The sequence below is a fragment of the Heterodontus francisci genome, chromosome 30, assembly GCF_036365525.1.
Source record: "Heterodontus francisci isolate sHetFra1 chromosome 30, sHetFra1.hap1, whole genome shotgun sequence".
NCBI classification, from domain to species: Eukaryota; Metazoa; Chordata; class Chondrichthyes; order Heterodontiformes; family Heterodontidae; genus Heterodontus; species Heterodontus francisci.
The window spans coordinates 58654773-58671986 of NC_090400.1; the positions used below are offsets into that span (position 1 = coordinate 58654773).

Sequence of the window (17214 nt, forward strand, 5' to 3'; positions counted from 1 at the left end):
AAATATCCTATTCTTTATTCCCTCTCATGCTTATCTCACTTCCCTTTAAATACATCCATGCTACTCATTCCCAAATTTGCTTTTAACTGACTTAATTTACGTGATAGAGATTATATCTCCGTGCTCTGGATTTTTCTATGAAGAGGGAAGAGTTGAAGGGATGGTCTCCACTCGTCTGATAATCCAATTTGATTACTCCCTCACCCCTTCACCTCCAGGGAATAGACCCTGGTTTACCCAGTCTCTTTTCTTCCCAGGTGTCATGGTGATGGACTGCCTCCAAGGACAGTAACTCCTTCCCAACACAGACACACAATACTGCAATAGTCCTTTCTTGCTTTCTCTCGCTCTCCAGCTTTTCAGGAATTAAGTATTGTTATACTTAAATGCTGGACTTTGTAACATGATCATGTTTCAAAAAAAATTATGATTTTTTTAAAGTTTAAGATGGAGTCCGGAAAGTCAGGTGACCTCACATCCACTCTGGTAAAGGACAAAACAGATGAAAGACATTTTTGGAAAAAGAGACTGCAGGGTTAACACCTGAAGCACAATGGGTTTCACCCTCCCAGACTTTCGGGTCATAAAACAAGGAGTCAGTAATTCTGAAGATGCAAATGTACAAGGCACCTGTTTACACCCGGGGAACAAGGGAAGGTCCAGGTGGCTCTGTGAAACCAGACGTCTGGACTCTGCAAATTGGAACATGACAATAAGCTATTGGCTTTTGAGTCCAGATAAATTTAACAGACTGTCTGAAGGCAGGCAGGCTGTATGAGTAGAAACCAGTGGTTGCAGCCGAGGGAGGGAGGGAGGGAGAGAGGGAGAGAGAGGGAGAGAGACAGAGAGAGAGACAGAGAGAGAGACAGAGAGAGAGACAGAGAGAGAGACAGAGAGAGAGACAGAGAGAGAGACAGAGAGAGAGACAGAGAGAGAGACAGAGAGAGAGACAGAGAGAGAGACAGAGAGAGAGACAGAGAGAGAGACAGAGAGACAGAGAGAGAGAGAGAGAGAGAGAGAGACAGAGCTTGTTGTGTAATTCTTTAAAGTGGTCTGGAGGTTCATATCTTGTATTTTAATGTTAACGGTCTCACTGAGATCGTAACAAGTATGCAGCCCCAGGTGGATGTCACCACCCAAATACGAGGGGGTGGAGTTGATGGACCCTCACATCTAGTGTGTTGCGTCGCTTGTAATGCACCATGGTAAATCTCTTGGATCACCACCACTGGCAGTGACAGACCAGTTTATCAGCCTAGTCTTAGATACAGCTGAAGAGGTGCTGCCCTCGAGATTGGAGGGGGAAAATGTAGAAGTCTTGGGAAGGGGGGTAGTTTTCCACGTTGGGGGTGGGGGGAAGGGGTTCTCCTGTCCTTCTGCCATAACTGCAACAGGAGAGCTGTAGGAAACCTCCCAGAAAAGTGGCAGCATTTGCCCTTGTTTTCTGCAGCTGCTAGGCGATGAGGGAAGCCCTGGCTGTATTTCTTTACAGTTGATATGGCACATTGGTAAAATGGACAGGTGAAGCCTTCACAAAGTCCAAGTAACAACACCGACCATCCAGGCCAATGTGTAAATAACTGGGTACAGTCCTGTTGACTCAAAGTGATTATTTTGTTTGTGCAAATCATCTACATTAGACATCACAGGAGGCGTTTTTTGCTCTTTTTCCAATTCAAATGAACAGGTAATTCTGATTCATGAAATCATAGAATCTTATAGGAGGAGGCCATTCGGCCCATCATGCCTGTGCCAGCTCTTAGACAGAGCTATCCAAATAGTCCCACTGCCCCATGCTGTTTCCCCATAGTCCTGCAAATATTTTCTTTTCAAGTATTTATCCAATTCCCTTTAGAAAGTTACCATTGAATCTGCTTCCACCGCCCTTTCAGGCAGTGCATTCTAAATCATAACTGGCCATGTAAAAAAGTTTCATCTCCCTTCTGGGTCTTTTGCAAATTATCTTAAATTAAGTAACTTGACGTTAGCAGCATATCAGCCGTGGCTCTGTGAGCAGCACTCTCGCTTCGGAGTCAGAACGTCATTAACTCAAGTCCCATTTCAAAGACTTGGGTACAAAAGCGAGGCCGACACTCCAGTGCAGTACTGAGGGACTGCTGCACTGTCGAAGATACCACATTTTGGATGAGTCATTAAACCAAGGCTCCTTCTGCTTTCTTCGGTGGATATAAAAGATCCCATGGCATTTTTATTTTCCAAAGAAGAGCAGCGGAGGAGTTTTGCTGGTGTCCTGAACAATAGTTGTCCAACAGCCATCATCACAAAAAGAGATGATCTGGTCATTATAACATTGATATTTGTGGGATCTTGCTGTGCTCATATTGTCTGCTGCATTTCCTACAGTACAACAATATCTACACTTCAAAAGTATTTCATTCGCTGCAAAGCACTTTGGAATGTCCTGAAGTCATGAAAGGCACTACAGAAATGCAAGGGTTTCTTTATTAGGAGGAGTGGACATTTACATCCAATTCAAGTTTGCTGTACCTTACAACGTACCAAAACAAATCAAGCTACAGTTTTCTGACCCTGTATTTCCTTTACCTTCTCTCCCTCCGGGCTGCTGACCTCTGCCTTGGTTTCCTGGATCTGGCTGTCAACCACTGCCCGGCTCTCAGCTTCCAACAGCACTGCCTTTACTGAGGTAGTACCAAGATCCAGACCCAACACGTACTGGGGAGGAGGAGCTTGCAAACTCATTTTCAACTGTGAAAACACAAAAAAAAAAGGCTAACAACAACTTGCATTTATATACTGCCTTTACTGTAGTAAAATGTCTGAAGGTGCTTCACAGGAGTGTTCAGTCATCAAACAAAATTTAATACCGAGCCACATAAGCAGATGTTAGGACAGATGATCAAAAGCTTGGTCAAAGAGGTAGGTTTTAAGGAGCAACTTAAAGGAGGAGAGAGAGACAGACAGAGAGGTTTAGGGAGGGAATTCCAGAGCTTAGGGCCCAGGCAGCTGAAGGCATGGCCACCAATGGTGGAGCAATTAAAATCAGGGATACACAAGAGGTCAGAATTAGAGGAGGGCAGAGATCTCAGAGGGTTGTAGGGATGGAGGATGTAACAGATAGGGTGGGGGTGAGGCCATGGAGGGATTTGAACATGAGGTTAAGAGGCTTCCACATAGGAATTACAAGAATTATCTTCTCTAATTATAAAGAAGTTTGGCAAGACTAAAATTTGAGGCCAAAGAATTGTAAACAAGAGTGTCTTAACAAGATAAAAATAACAATAAATATTTCACAGAAACAAAAAGTACAATATTTTTTAAAACACTAAATATTTATAAAACACTTGTTGGACCCCAGTTGGAATATTGTGGCCAATTCTGGGCACCACACCTTAGGAAGGATATCAAGACCCTGAAGAGGGTGCAGAGGAGATTGACCAGAATGGTACCAGGGATGAGGGAATTCAGATATGTGGAGAGACTGGAGAAGCATTAGAGTTGAGGAGGTTAAGGGGAGATTTATTAGAGGCATTCAAAATGGTTAGCACCGCAGCCTCACAGCTCCAGCGACCCGGGTTCAATTCTGGGTACTGCCTGTGTGGAGTTTGCAAGTTCTCCCTGTGCCTGCGTGGGTTTCCTCCGGGTGCTCCGGTTTCCTCCCAAAAGCCAAAGACTTGCAGGTTGATAGGTAAATTGGCCATTATAAATTGCCCCTAGTATAGGTAGGTGGTAGGGGAATATAGGGACAGGTGGGGATGTGGTAGGAATATGGAATTAGTGTAGGATTAGTGTAAATGGGTGGTTGATGGTCGGCACAGACTCGGTGGGCCGAAGGGCCTGTTTCAGTGCTGTATCTCTAAACTAAACTAAACTAAACTAAAATCATGAAGGGTTTAGAAAGAGTGAATGAGGAGAAACTGTTTCCGGTGACAGGAGCATTGGTAACAAGGGGATGCAGATTTAAGGTAATTGACAAAAGAACCAAAGGTGAGATAAGGACATAAAAGCAAAATACTGCAGATGCTGGAAATCTGAAATAAAAACAAGAAACGCTGGAAATACTCAGCAGGACTGGCAGCATCTGTGGAGAGAGAAGCAGAGTTAACATTTCAGGTCAGTGACCCTTCATCAGAACTGTTTCCTCTGGGTTTGATGGAGAGATTGACAGAAATATTCATTAGGGGGCGTGGTCTGCATAGATAAGGGCGGAGCCTGGTTTTGACTGACAGTCTGTGAACGGCTTCACACCTGCCATGGCAGTTGGCCGCAATTCAGTTTAAAAACCCGTCGATGATTATTGAAAACAACCCGTAGGAAAAAACAGAGAGCGATTAACACACAAAATAAAGTGAAGCGGTTTTAATTAGATAAATAGTCGGAAAAGCCATTACCTGTTGCAGCACTCGCGCCTCAAAGCCAAGAGGAAACGGACTCCGACCAGGAGAGGGCGGGGCTGCGTGAAAGGGGCGTGGCCCAGTCAAAGGGTGGGGCCCTGACACGTCCCGTCAATCAAACCTGTGTCGAAATATATTTCTATCCGCTGCAATATTTTTACATCAATCCTGTCAAAAAGTGTTAGAATTTAATTTAAATCACAGAACTTTAATTTGAGGAATGTTTCAGTTGGATTTGTCTAATAAGTGTAGGTGAAAGGTGACGGGAGGGGGAGTGGCGCTTGGGTAATGGCGGCGGTGACGGGCTGAGGGGAAGCTGTTGGTGGTACAGGAGGTGTTGTTCGTCCGTGTGTGGGAGGAGGAAGCTGCAGGCCGCGCTGGTGAGTGATTACCTGCCCATCACCAATATAGATGTTGGTGTGGCGGAGCGCCGGGTTAATACTCGCGAGGCCGCGGGCTTGAAGCGAAGCGCCGCTCCCGGTCCGGCACCGATTTGGACACCTCAGTGGGAGAGGACCCAGGATGAGGTGTGCTGTAGCACAGACTGAGCAGCAGAGGGCGCTGTCCCCAGGTTAGAGCAAAGGGAGAGGAAACAGCACATATACATTATACAGGGCATGTCACTGTATATACATTATACAGGGCATGTCACTGTATATATATATATATATATATATATATATATATATATATATATTTCTTGTTTCTTTGGGCCTCCTTATCTCGAGAGACAATGGATACGCGCCTGGAGGTGGTCAGTGGTTTGTGAAGCAGCGCCTGGAGTGGCTATAAAGGCCAATTCTGGAGTGACAGGCTCTTCCACAGGTGCTGCAGAGAAATTTGTTTGTTGGGGCTGTTGCACAGTTGGCTCTCCCCTTGCGCCTCTGTCTTTTTTCCTGCCAACTACTAAGTCTCTTCGACTCGCCACAATTTAGCCCTGTCTTTATGGCTGCCCGCCAGCTCTGGCGAATGCTGGCAACTGACTCCCACGACTTGTGATCAATGTCACACGATTTCATGTCGCGTTTGCAGACGTCTTTATAACGGAGACATGGACGGCCGGTGGGTCTGATACCAGTGGCGAGCTCGCTGTACAATGTGTCTTTGGGGATCCTGCCATCTTCCATGCGGCTCACATGGCCAAGCCATCTCAAGCGCCGCTGACTCAGTAGTGTGTATAAGCTGGGGGTGTTGGCCGCTTCAAGGACTTCTGTGTTGGAGATATAGTCCTGCCACCTGATGCCAAGTATTCTCCGAAGGCAGCGAAGATGGAATGAATTGAGACGTCGCTCTTGGCTGGCATACGTTGTCCAGGCCTCGCTGCCGTAGAGCAAGGTACTGAGGACACAGGCCTGATATATATATATATATATTATATACACATTATACAGGGCATGTCACTGTATATACATTATACAGGGCATGTCACTGTATGTGTATATATATACAGGGCATGTCACTGTATATACATTATACAGGGCATGTCACCGTATATCTGTATATCACTGTGTACACAGGGTATCGCACTGTGTATACATTATACAGGGTATATACAGGGTGCGCTTCTGATTTGTCTTCCTTTTTCCTCAACTGAGGATTCCCCCCCACTGGTTGACAGGGCCCTCAACTGTGTCCGGCCCATTTCCCGTACCTCTACTCTCACCCTTTCCCCTCCCTCCCAGACCGTGACAGGGTTCCCCTTGTCCTCACTTCCCACCCCATCAGCCTCCATATCCAAAGGATCATCCTCCGCCATTTCCGCCACCTCCAGCGTGATGCCACTACCAAACGCATCTTCCCCCTCCCTTCCTCTGTCAGCATTCCGAAGGGATCATTACCTCTGTGACACCCTGGTCCACTCCTCCATTACCCCCACCACCTCGTCCCCTTCCCATGGCACCTTCCCTTGCAATCGCAGGAGGTGTAATACCTGCCCATTTACCTCCTCTCCACTCACTATCCCAGGCCCCAAACACTCCTTTCAGGTGAAGCAATGATTTACTTGTACTTCTTTCAATGTAGTATACTGTATTCGCTGCTCACAATGTGGTCTCCTCAACATTGGGGAGACCAAACGCAGACTGGGTGACCGCTTTGCAGAACACCCCCACTCAGTCCACAAGCAGGACCCTGAGCTTCCGGTTGCTTGCCATTTCAACAATCCCCCCTGCTCTCATGCTCACATCTCTGTCCTGGGATTGCTGCGGTGTTCTAGTGAACATCAGCACAAGCTCGAGGAACAGCATCTCTTTTACCGATTAGGCACGCTACAGCCTGCCGGACTGAACATTGAGTTCAATAATTTCAGAGCATAACGGGCTCCCCATTTTACTTTTATTATTTTTAGTTTTTAATTTTTTTTGTTTTGTTTTATTTCAAATTAGTTTGTTCAGTTTGCTTACCCACTGGTTTTTTCATGTTTGTACTTGCGGCTGTTCAATTTTCTATCTGTACTAATGCTTTGTCTTTCAACACACCATTAACATATTGTTTGCCTTTGCTCCACGACCTTCTGGTCAGCTATTCTGTGACCTTGTCCTATCAACACTTTCTCCTTTGTTATCTCTTGCCCCACCCCCACTTTACTTGCTTATAACCTTTCACATTTCTAATATTTGCCAGTTCTGAAGAAGGGTCACTGACCTGAAACGTTAACTCTGCTTCTCTCTCCACAGATGCTGCCAGACCTGCTGAGTATTTCAGGCATTTCTTGTTTTTATTTCAGATTTCCAGCATCCACAGTATTTTGCTTTTATATACAGGGTGTATCACTGTGTATACACTGTGTACCGGGTGTATCACTATCTGCATGATGGTGTATATCACCACATACACTACTTATCACTGTACACATTGTCTTCTTCTTCTTTAGCCTCCTTGTCACGAGAGACAATGGGTAAGCGCCTAGAGGTGGTCAGTGGTTTGTGAAGCAGCGCCTGGAGTGGCTATAAAGGCCAATTCTAGAGTGACAGACTCTTCTACAGGTGCTGCAGATAAAATTGGTTGTCGGGGCTGTTACACAGTTGGCTCTCCCCTTGTGCTTCTGTCTTTTTTCCTGCCAACTGCTAAGTCTCTTCGCCTCGCCACACTTTAGCCCCGCCTTTATGGCTGTCTGCCAGCTCTGGCGATCACTGGCAACTGACTCCCACGACTTGTGATCAGTGTCACAGGACTTCATGTCACGTTTGCAGACGTCTTTAAAGCAGAGACATGGATGGCCGGTGGGTCTGATACCAGTGACGTGCTCGCTGTACAATGTGTCCTTGGGGATCCTGCCATCTTTCATGTGGCTCACATGGCCAAGCCATCTCAAGCGCCGCTGGCTCAGTAGGGTGTATATGCTGGGGATGTTGGCCGCCTCGAGGACTTCTGTGTTGGAGATATGGTCCTGCCACCTGATGCCAAGGATTCTCCGGAGGCAGCGAAGATGGAATGAATTGAGACTTCGCTCTTGGCTGACATACGTTGTCCAGGCCTCGCTGCCGTAGAGCAAGGTACTGAGGACACAGGCTTGATACACTCGGACTTTTGTGTTCTGTGTCAGTGCGCCATTTTCCCACACTCTCTTGGCCAGTCTGGACAAAGCAGTGGAAGCCTTTCCCATGCGCTTGTTGATTTCTGCATCGAGAGACAGGTTACTGGTGATAGTTGAGCCTAGGTAGGTGAACTCTTGAACCACTTCCAGAGCGTGGTCGCCAATATTGATGGATGGAGCATTTCTGACGTCCTGTCCCATGATGATCGTTTTCTTGAGGCTGATGGTTAGGCCAAATTCGTTGCAGGCAGCTGCAATCCTGTCGATGAGTCTGTGCAGACACTCTTCAGTGTGGGATGCTAATGCAGCATCATCAGCAAAGAGGAGTTCCCTGATGAGGACTTTCCGTACTTTGGTCTTCGCTCTTAGACGGGCAAGGTTGAACAACCTGCCCCCTGATCTTGTGTGGAGGAAAATTCCTTCTTCTGAAGACTCAAGACTCCAACACTCTGCTCCCCACCCACCTGAAGCTAAAGACCAGTTCTATGAGGAACTCCATAATATCATTAGTAGCATCCCCAATGCCGAACATCTGTCCCTGCTGGGGGACTTTAATGCCAGGGTTGGGGCCGACCACGACTCATGGTCCTCCTGCCTTGGATGCTATGGCATTGGAAGGATGGATGAACTCAACTGCTTGAGTTGTGTACCTATCATAACCTCTGCATCACCAACTCGTTCTTTCACACTAAACCCTGTCACCAGGTTTCATGGAGACATCCAAGATCGCGTCGTTGGCACCAGCTGGACCTCATCGTCACAAGGCGAGCCTCTTTAAACAGCAATCAAATCACACGCAGCTTCCACAGTGTGGACTGCGACACCGACCACTCCCTGGTGTGCAGCAAGGTTAGACTCAAACCAAAGAAGCTACATCACTCCAAACAGAAGGGCCACCCGTGCATCAACACGAGCAGAATTTCTTATCCACAGCTGTTGCATAAGTTTCTAAATTCACTTGGAAAAAGCCCTTCAAAACATTCCTATACGGGATGCTGAGACCAAGTGGGCCCACATCAGAGATGCTATCTGTGACTCAGCAATGACCACCTATGGCAAACGTGTGAAGCAGAATGCAGACTGGTTTCAATCTCACTTTGAAGAGCTGGAGCCTGTCATAGCCGCTAAGAGCATTGCACTGCTGAACTACAAGAAAGCCCCCAGCGAGTTAACATCCGTAGCACTTAAAGCAGCCAGAAGCGCTGCACAAAGAACAGCCAGGCGTTGCGCAAATGACTAGTGGCAACACCTATACAGTCATATTCAGCTGGCCTCTGACGCTGGAAACATCAGAGGAATGTCTTCTTTTGGGCCTCCTTATCTCGAGAGACAATGGATATGCGCCTGGAGGTGGTCAGTGGTTTGTGAAGCAGCGCCTGGAGTGGCTATAAAGGCCAATTCTGGAGTGACAGGCTCTTCCACAGGTGCTGCAGAGAAATTTGTTTGTTGGGGCTGTTGCACAGTTGGCTCTCCCCTTGCGCCTCTGTCTTTTTTCCTGCCAACTACTAAGTCTCTTCGACTCGCCACAATTTAGCCCTGTCTTTATGGCTGCCCGCCAGCTCTGGCGAATGCTGGCAACTGACTGTATGATGGCATTAAGAGAGCTTTTGGGCCAACCATCAAGAAGCTCACCCCCCTCAAATCTAAATCAGGGGACCCGATCACTGACCAACGCAAGCAAATGGACTGCTGGGCGGAGCACTACCTAGAACTGTACTCCAGGGAAAATGTTGTCACTGAGACCGTCCTCAATGCAGCCCAGTCTCTGCCAGTCATGGATGAGCTGGACGAACAGCCAACAAAATCGGAACTCTGTGATGCCATTGATTCTCTAGCCAGCGGAAAAGCCCCTGGAAAGGACGGCATTACCCCTGAAATAATCAAGAGTGCCAAGCCTGCTGTACTTTCAGCACTCCATGAACTGCTTTGCCTGTGCTGGGATGAGGGAGCAGTATCACAGGACATGGGCGATGCCAATATCATCACCCTCTATAAGAACAAGGGTGACCGCGGTGACTGCAACAACTACCATGGAATCTCCCTGTTCAGCATAGTGGGGAAAGTCTTTGCTCGAGTCATTTTAAACAGACTCCAGAAGCTGGCTGAGCATGTCTACCCCGAGGCACAGTGCAGCTTTCGAGCAGAGAGATCCACCATTGACATGCTGTTCTCCCTTCGCCAGCTACAGGAGACATGCCGTGAACAACAGATGCCCCTCTACGTTGCTTTCATTGATCTCACCAAAGCCTTTGACCTCGTCAGCAGACGTGGTCTCTTCAGACTACTAGAAAAGATCAGATGTCCACCAAAGCTACTGAGCATCATCACCTCTTTCCATGACAATATGAAAGGCACAATTCAGCATAGCAGCACCTCATCAGACCCCTTTCCTATCCTGAGTGGCGTGTAACAGAACTGTGTTCTTGCACCTACACTGTTTGGGATGATCTTCTCCCTGCTGCTCTCACATGCGTACACATTGTATATTACTGTGTGTGTGTGTGTGTGTGTGTGTGTATATATATATATATATATATATATATATATATATATATATATATAATGTGTGTGTGTATCACCATATATGCACTATATACAGTGTGTATCACTGTATATGCTATATATACACTAAAGTGTATATCAACATATATTTAGATTTAGAGATACAGCACTGAAACAGGCCCTTCGGCCCACCGAGTCTGTGCCAACCATTAACCACCCATTTATACTAATCCTACACTAATCCCATATTCTTACCACATCCTCACCTGTCCCTATATTCCCCTACCACCTACCTATACTAGGGGCAATTTATAATGGCCAATTTACCTAACAACTTGCAAGTCTTTTTGGCTGTGGGAGGAAACCGGAGCACCCGGAGGAAACCCACGCAGACACAGGGAGAACTTGCAATATCCACACAGGCAGTACCCAGAATTGAACCTGGGTCACTGGAGCTGTGAGGCTGCGGTGCTAACCACTGCGCCACTGTCTAGTGATATACAGTGTATATCACCAGAATACTGCTGTCTATACACTATACGCTACTCATCACTGTATACGTAGTAAATAGGAGCAGGAGAAGGGCATTCGGCCTGTCGAGCCTGCTCCGCCATTCAAACAGATCATGGCTGTCATCTACCTCTACGCCATTTTCCCCCACTGTCCCATATCCCTTGATTCCATTACTATCCAGAAATCTATCAATTTCTGTCTTGAACATGCTCAATGACTGAGCTTCCACAGCCCTCTGGGGTAGAGAATTCCACAGATTCACCACCCCGAGTAAAGAAATTCCTCCTCATCTCAGTCTTAAATGACCTGCCCCTTATTCTAAGTCTGTGTCTCCTGGTTCTAGGCTCACCAGCCAGGGGAATCATCCTATCTACAACTACCCTGTCATGCCCTGTAAGAATTTTATAAGTTTCAATGAGATCACTTCTCATCCTTCAAAATTCTAGAGAATACAGGCCCAGTTTTTGCAATTTCTGTGAAGACAATCCCACCATCCCAGGGATTAGTCTGGTGAACCTCCATTGCACTCCCTCTATGGCAAGTATATCCTTCCTTAGATAAGGAAACCAAAATTGTACACACTACTCCAGGTGCTGTCTCACCAAGGCTTTAAACAATTGCACTAAGCCATCTTTACTCCTGTACTCAAATCCCCTTGCAATGGAGGCCAACATACCATTTGCCTTCTTAATTGCTTGCTGCACCTGCATAGTAGCTTTTAGTGACTCATGAACAAGGACAGCCAGGTCTCTTTGGACATAACACTTCCCAACCTCTCGCCATTAGAGGCAGCAGCACAGGTAGATAAGGTGGTTAGGAAGGCATATGGGATACTTGCCTTTATTAGCCGAGGCACAGAATATAAGAGTAGGGAGGTTATGATGGATCTGTATAGAGTGCTGGTTGGGCTACAGCTGGAGTACTGTGTACAGTTCTGATCGCAACACTATCGGAAGGATGATTGCATTGGAGAGGGTGCAGAGGAGATTCACCAGGATGTTGCCTGGGCTGGAGCATTTCAGCTATGAAGAGAGACTGGAAAGGCTAGGGATGTTTTTCTTGGAGCAGAGAAGGTTGAGGGGGGGGGACATGATTGAGGTGTACAAGATTATGAGGGGCATTGATAGGTTAGATAGGAGGAAACTTTTTCCCTTAGCGAAGGGGTCAAGAACCAGGGGGCATAGATTTAGGGTAAGGGGCAGGAGGTTTAGGGGAGATTTGAGAAAACATTTTTTCACCCAGAGGGTGGTTGGAATCTGGAACGCACTACCTGAAGAGGTGGTAGAGGCAGGAACCCTCACACATTTAAGAAGTATTTAGATGAGCACTTGAAACACCATAGCATACACGGCTACGGGCCAAGTGCAGGAATATGGGATTAGAGTAGTTGGGTGCTGTATGGCCGGCACAGACACGATGGGCCGAAGGGCCTGTGTCTGTGCTGTATAACTCTATGACTCTATTTAAGAAATACTGTCTTCCTATGTTTCTACCAAAGTGGATCACTTCACACTTATTCACATTATATTCCATCTGCCATGTTCTTGCCCATTCACTTCGCCTGTCCAAGTCCCCTTGAAGCCTCCTTGCATCCTCCTCACAACTTACATTCCCACCTAGTTTTGTGTCATCAGCAAATTTGGAAATATTACAATTGGTCCCCAAATCCAAATCACTTATATAGATTGTGAACAGCTGTGACCCCAGCACTGATCCTTGCGGTACCCCACTAGTAACAGCCTGCCGTCCTGAGAATGACCTGTTTACTCCTACTGTCTGCTTTCTGTCTGTTAACCAATTCTCAATCCATAGCAGTATACTACCCCAATCCCAGGTGCTCTAATTTTGTTTACTAACCTCCTGTTGGGACTTTATCAAAAGCCTTCTGAAAATCCAAATGCACCACATCCACTGGTTCTCCTTTATCTTTGCTACAAGTAACATCCTCAAAAAACTCCTCCAGGTTTGTCAAACATGATTTCCCTTTCATAAATCCATGTTGACTCTGCCCAATCATATCATTATTTTCCAGGTGTCCAATTATCCATCCTTTTATAATAGATTCTACCATTTTCCCTACTGCTGATGTCAAACTAACAGGTCTGTAGTTCTCTGTTTTCTCTCTCACTCCCTTTTTCAATAGTGGGGTTACATTTTCTACTTTCCAGTCTGCAGGAACCCTTCCAGAATCTATAGAATTTTGAAACCACCAATGCATCCGTTGTCTCGATAGTCACATCCTTCAATACTATGGGTTGTAACTCATCTGGTACGGGGGATTTATCAACTTTCAATCCAATTAATTTTTTGAGTACTGCCACTTTATTGATACTAATTTCTTTCAGTTCCTAATTTTTACAAGTTCCCTAGTATTTCTGGGAGATTTTCTGTATCATCTTCCATGAAGACTGACACAAAATAATTGTTTAGTCTCTCTGCCATTTCCCCATTCTCCACCACAAACTCTCCTGTCTCTGCCTGTAATTGACCCATATTTGTCCTTGCTAATCTTTTCCTTTTCATATACCTAAAGAAGCTTTTTTAGTCCACCTTTATGTTTCTCACTAGCTTGCATTCATATTCTCTTCCTTTCTTTATTAGTTTCTTGGTCATTCTTTGTTGGATTCTAAATTGCTCCCAATCCTCAGGCTTACCACTTCTTCTGGCAACCTTATAAGTCACTTCCTTCGATCTGTTGCAGTCTTTACCTTCTTTGGTTAGCCATGGTTGATTCACCTTTCCTGTTGGGTTTTTTCTCTTAGAGGAATGTATATTTGTTGTCGACCGTGTAATACTTTAAATACTTGCCATTGCCTGCCTACCATCAAAACTTTTAATGTATTTTCCCAATCCTCCATAGACAACTTGCCCCTCATACCTTCATAGTTTCCTTTGTTCAGATTTAAGACCCTAGTTTCAGAATGAATTGTGTGGAGTATTTGATGGGACAGTGTAGAGGGTGCTTTACTCTGTATCTAACCTGTGCTGTACCTGTCCTGGGAGTATTTGGGACAGTGTAGAGGGAGCTTTCCTCTGCATCTAACCCCGTGTTGCACCTGCTTTGGGACTATTTGATGGGACAGTGTAGAGGGAGCTTTACTCTGTATCTAACCCCGTACTGTACCTGGCCTGGGAGTGTTTGATGGGGACAGTGTAGAGGGAGCTTTACTCTGTATCTAACCCCGTACTGTACCTGGCCTGGGAGTGTTTGATGGGGACAGTGTAGAGGGAGCTTCACTCTGTATCTGATCTCCTCCAGCACTACAATGCTCTGAGGCCTCTGCTCTCCTCTAATTCCGGTCTCTTGTATATCTCCGGTTTTCATCAATGCACCATTGGCAGCTGTGTTTTGAGCTGCCTGGGCCTGAAGTTCTGGAATTCCCTCCCTAAATCTCTCCTTTTTGAGATGCTCCTTTAAAAACTACCTCTTTGACCAAGCTTATAGTCATCAAGCCCCCAGTATCTCCTTATGTGGCTTGGTAACAAACAAACACAAAGCTGGGGGTGGGGTGGGGGGGGGGGGGGGCGGTGCTGTGAGAAGGGTGCAAAGAGGCTCCAGTGTGATTTGGACAAGTTGGGTGAGTGAGCAAATGCATGGCAGATGCAGTATAACGTGGATAAATGTGAGGTTATCCACTTTGGTTGTAAAAACAGAAAGGTAGATTATCTAAATGGTGATAGATTAGGAGAGGGGGGGTTGCAACGAGACCTGGATGTCCTTGTACACCAGTCGCTGAAAGTAAGCATTCAGGTGCAGCAAGCAGTTAGGAAGGCGAATGGTATGTTGGCTTTCATTGCAACAGGTTTTGAGTACAGGAGCAAGGATGTTACTGCAGTTATACAGGGCCTTGGTGACACCACATCTGGAGTATTGTGTGCAGTTTTGGTCTCCTTATCTGAGGAAGGATGTTCTTGCTGTGGAGGGAGTGCAAAGAAGATTTACTAGGCTGATTCCTGGGATGGCAGGATTGACGTATGAGGAGAGATTGGGTCGACTAGACCTATATTCACTGGAGTTTAGAAGAATGAGAGGGGATCTCACAGAAACCTATAAAATTCTAACAGGCTAGATGCAGGGAGGATGTTCCCGATGTCTGGGGAGTCCAGAACCAGGGGTCAGAGTCTCAGGATATGGGGTATGCCATTTAGAACCAAGCTGAGCAGAAATTTCTTCACTCGGAGGGTGGTGAACCTGTGGAATTCTCTACCGCAGAAGGCAGTGGAGGCCGTCATTAAATATATTCAAGAAGGAGAGAGATATATTAATGCCAAAGGGATCAAGGGATGTGGGGAGAAAGCGGGAACAGGGTAGTTAATTAGACAATCAGTCATGATCTTTTTTGAATGGCAGAGAAGGACCGAATGGTCTACTGCTCCTATTTTCTATGTTCCTATAACACTCCTATGAAGCACCTTGGGACGTTTTACTACATTAAAGGCGCTATATAAATGCAATTTGTTATTGTGTCTTGATTACTCATCTCTTTTATTCACTCACATGCTTTTCCCTCCAGAAGAATCCCTGAAGTTGCCATGGCTGCCTTGGGCTTTAAACGGGAAGGTCCGCAGTTTATCAGTGAGTTAGCCGTGCGAGGTAACGCAGCCATCTTGGATTATTGCCGCACATCCGTGTCTGCACTATCGGGAGCCACTGCCGGGATCCTGGGTCTGACGGCACTGACTGGTTTTGTCTTCTACTTTGTCGCCTCGTTCCTCCTCTCTGTACTGCTGATTGTAAAAGCCGGCCATCGCTGGAGCAAGTACTTCAAGTCCCGTCGTCCTCTTTTCACTGGAGGCCTGGTCGGTGGGCTGTTCACCTACATTCTGTTCTGGACCTTCCTGTACGGCATGGTGCATGTGTATTGAAGCAGGGTCCAGGTGGGAGACCCCCACCACCCTGTCGGACAATTGGGCCAGTGCAACGCTTTCACTCTCACCCACGTCCACTTTAATGAATGACAATTTAAACCCATCGTAGTCACAAGCTGCACAGATACTTCTCCCAGTTGTAAGATCAACTTCTGCTCTTAGATTCTGTTAAATTTTGTACAGTTTTGGGTTGATCGGTGTGGCTGTACGTTCTCCAATGCTTTGGGAATATTTCAATCCCGCTACAAATCCGGAAAGGTAAACAAGGGATTGGAGAGTTTATCAGCCAGTGTATTCTTCACGAGCCTAAAACTAGTCACGTGGGTGAAGACCCCTGGGGGAGGGATCATAAATTTTCAATTCTTTTACCATGTTGGTTGGAAGGGGAAGAGGATATTTCCTGGAATTTCCCCACCTGCTGTGTGAGTGAGAGCCAGTTGGCAGCTGCCGCTGCTCAGTTTATAAAGCACAACCTCCTCATGTCACTACATGCTACACTTACCCCCTCGAACATTGATGGCACTGCCTCTCCTCCCTATGCAGGGTCCACAGGCAGGAGTTCAGGAGCATTGTGAGGGCAATGGCTCTGCTTCACGCCCTCAGTATCTGGCTCGCAGGTCCTGTATAGAGTAGCTCTGTGCTAGGATAGTTAACATTAACCCGACATGCAGATTGGTACACCTCCTTGCTATATCGTTTGTTCAGTGTGTGGGCCGTTCTCCATCCCTGTGCTGACGTGTGCAAATCCCAGTGAGTAACAGCAGGTGTTCCCGACTGAGACTGAAGAGCTCCTGTGGGAATGACTGTTCATACAGAGAGAGGATAGTTTGAAGCAAAGGTCTGTGGTACAGTCATGGAGATTTGGCAGTTTCCATATTGCACCTGTCTTATGGCTCCCATCCTGTATTTGGCAAAATGGAAGGCTGGGAAGCTTAAGAAATGTTCGCTGGGAGTCTAGGCAGATTTAACAAAGAACCCTGGAGTAGTTGGGGAGGGCTGGAATCGGGTTCACTATCTGTCAAGCTGTAACACGTTCAAAATCTGAGAATCAGGGTTTTACAATTAAACAGTTTTGTCACAATGGTTTTTGATGAGAAACTGTGAATGTTTGAGAAAAGTAGCAAATAACATTGTCTTAACTTGTGTTTCCAGGCAGGTCGCCTGCTTTTACAAGAATAAACTCAACCCAACCATCCACTTTCACTTTTTCATTTGTTTTTTCTAAAAGTCTGGTTTGAGCTCTCCAATTATTGGTCCTACCTGCTGTTCATGTTTTCCGTTTCATGCTCCTTTTCGAGAGTCTGCGCTGCATTGGCTGTTCCTCACTGGAGAATAGCTCAACAATCCCACAACTGGACCATGTGGCACCCACTCATGATCACCTGGAGTGTTTGCAGATTACTCGGAGATAGGCTTTTTTGA

At 46.3% G+C, this 17214-nt stretch overlaps 2 protein-coding genes across 5 annotated transcripts in view; one reads left to right on the plus strand and one right to left on the minus strand.

Annotated features, from left to right (window-relative positions):
* Positions 1 to 4432, minus strand: part of shpk (sedoheptulokinase) — a 28119-nt gene extending 23687 nt beyond the window's left edge. For all 3 annotated transcript variants that reach the window (XM_068010774.1, XM_068010773.1, XM_068010771.1), the window contains exons 1-2: positions 4371 to 4432; positions 2566 to 2727 (exon numbers count right to left, since the gene is read on the minus strand). In XM_068010774.1, the coding sequence (XP_067866875.1) occupies positions 2566 to 2721 (156 nt within the window). In that variant the 5' untranslated portion in view covers positions 2722 to 2727; positions 4371 to 4432. The remainder of the gene's footprint in view (positions 1 to 2565; positions 2728 to 4370) is intronic.
* A 216-nt stretch (positions 4433 to 4648) lies between these two features.
* On the plus strand, positions 4649 to 16995 carry emc6 (ER membrane protein complex subunit 6). 2 transcript variants are annotated; one of them, XM_068010781.1, is made up of 2 exons: positions 4649 to 4753; positions 15438 to 16995. In XM_068010781.1, exon 2 carries the CDS (start codon positions 15457 to 15459, stop codon positions 15787 to 15789), a length of 333 nt encoding a protein of 110 aa, XP_067866882.1. In that variant the 5' UTR covers positions 4649 to 4753; positions 15438 to 15456; the 3' UTR covers positions 15790 to 16995. The 2 variants fall into 2 exon arrangements, with proteins under 2 accessions (XP_067866882.1, XP_067866883.1); XM_068010782.1 differs by having other exon boundaries at positions 15441 to 16995.
* The last annotated feature ends 219 nt before the right edge of the window (positions 16996 to 17214 follow it).

Bases quoted from the DNA above. Each gene is read 5' to 3' on its own strand.
- emc6 (XM_068010781.1), top strand. From the start codon at position 15,457: ATGGCTGCCTTGGGCTTTAAACGGGAAGGTCCGCAGTTTATCAGTGAG.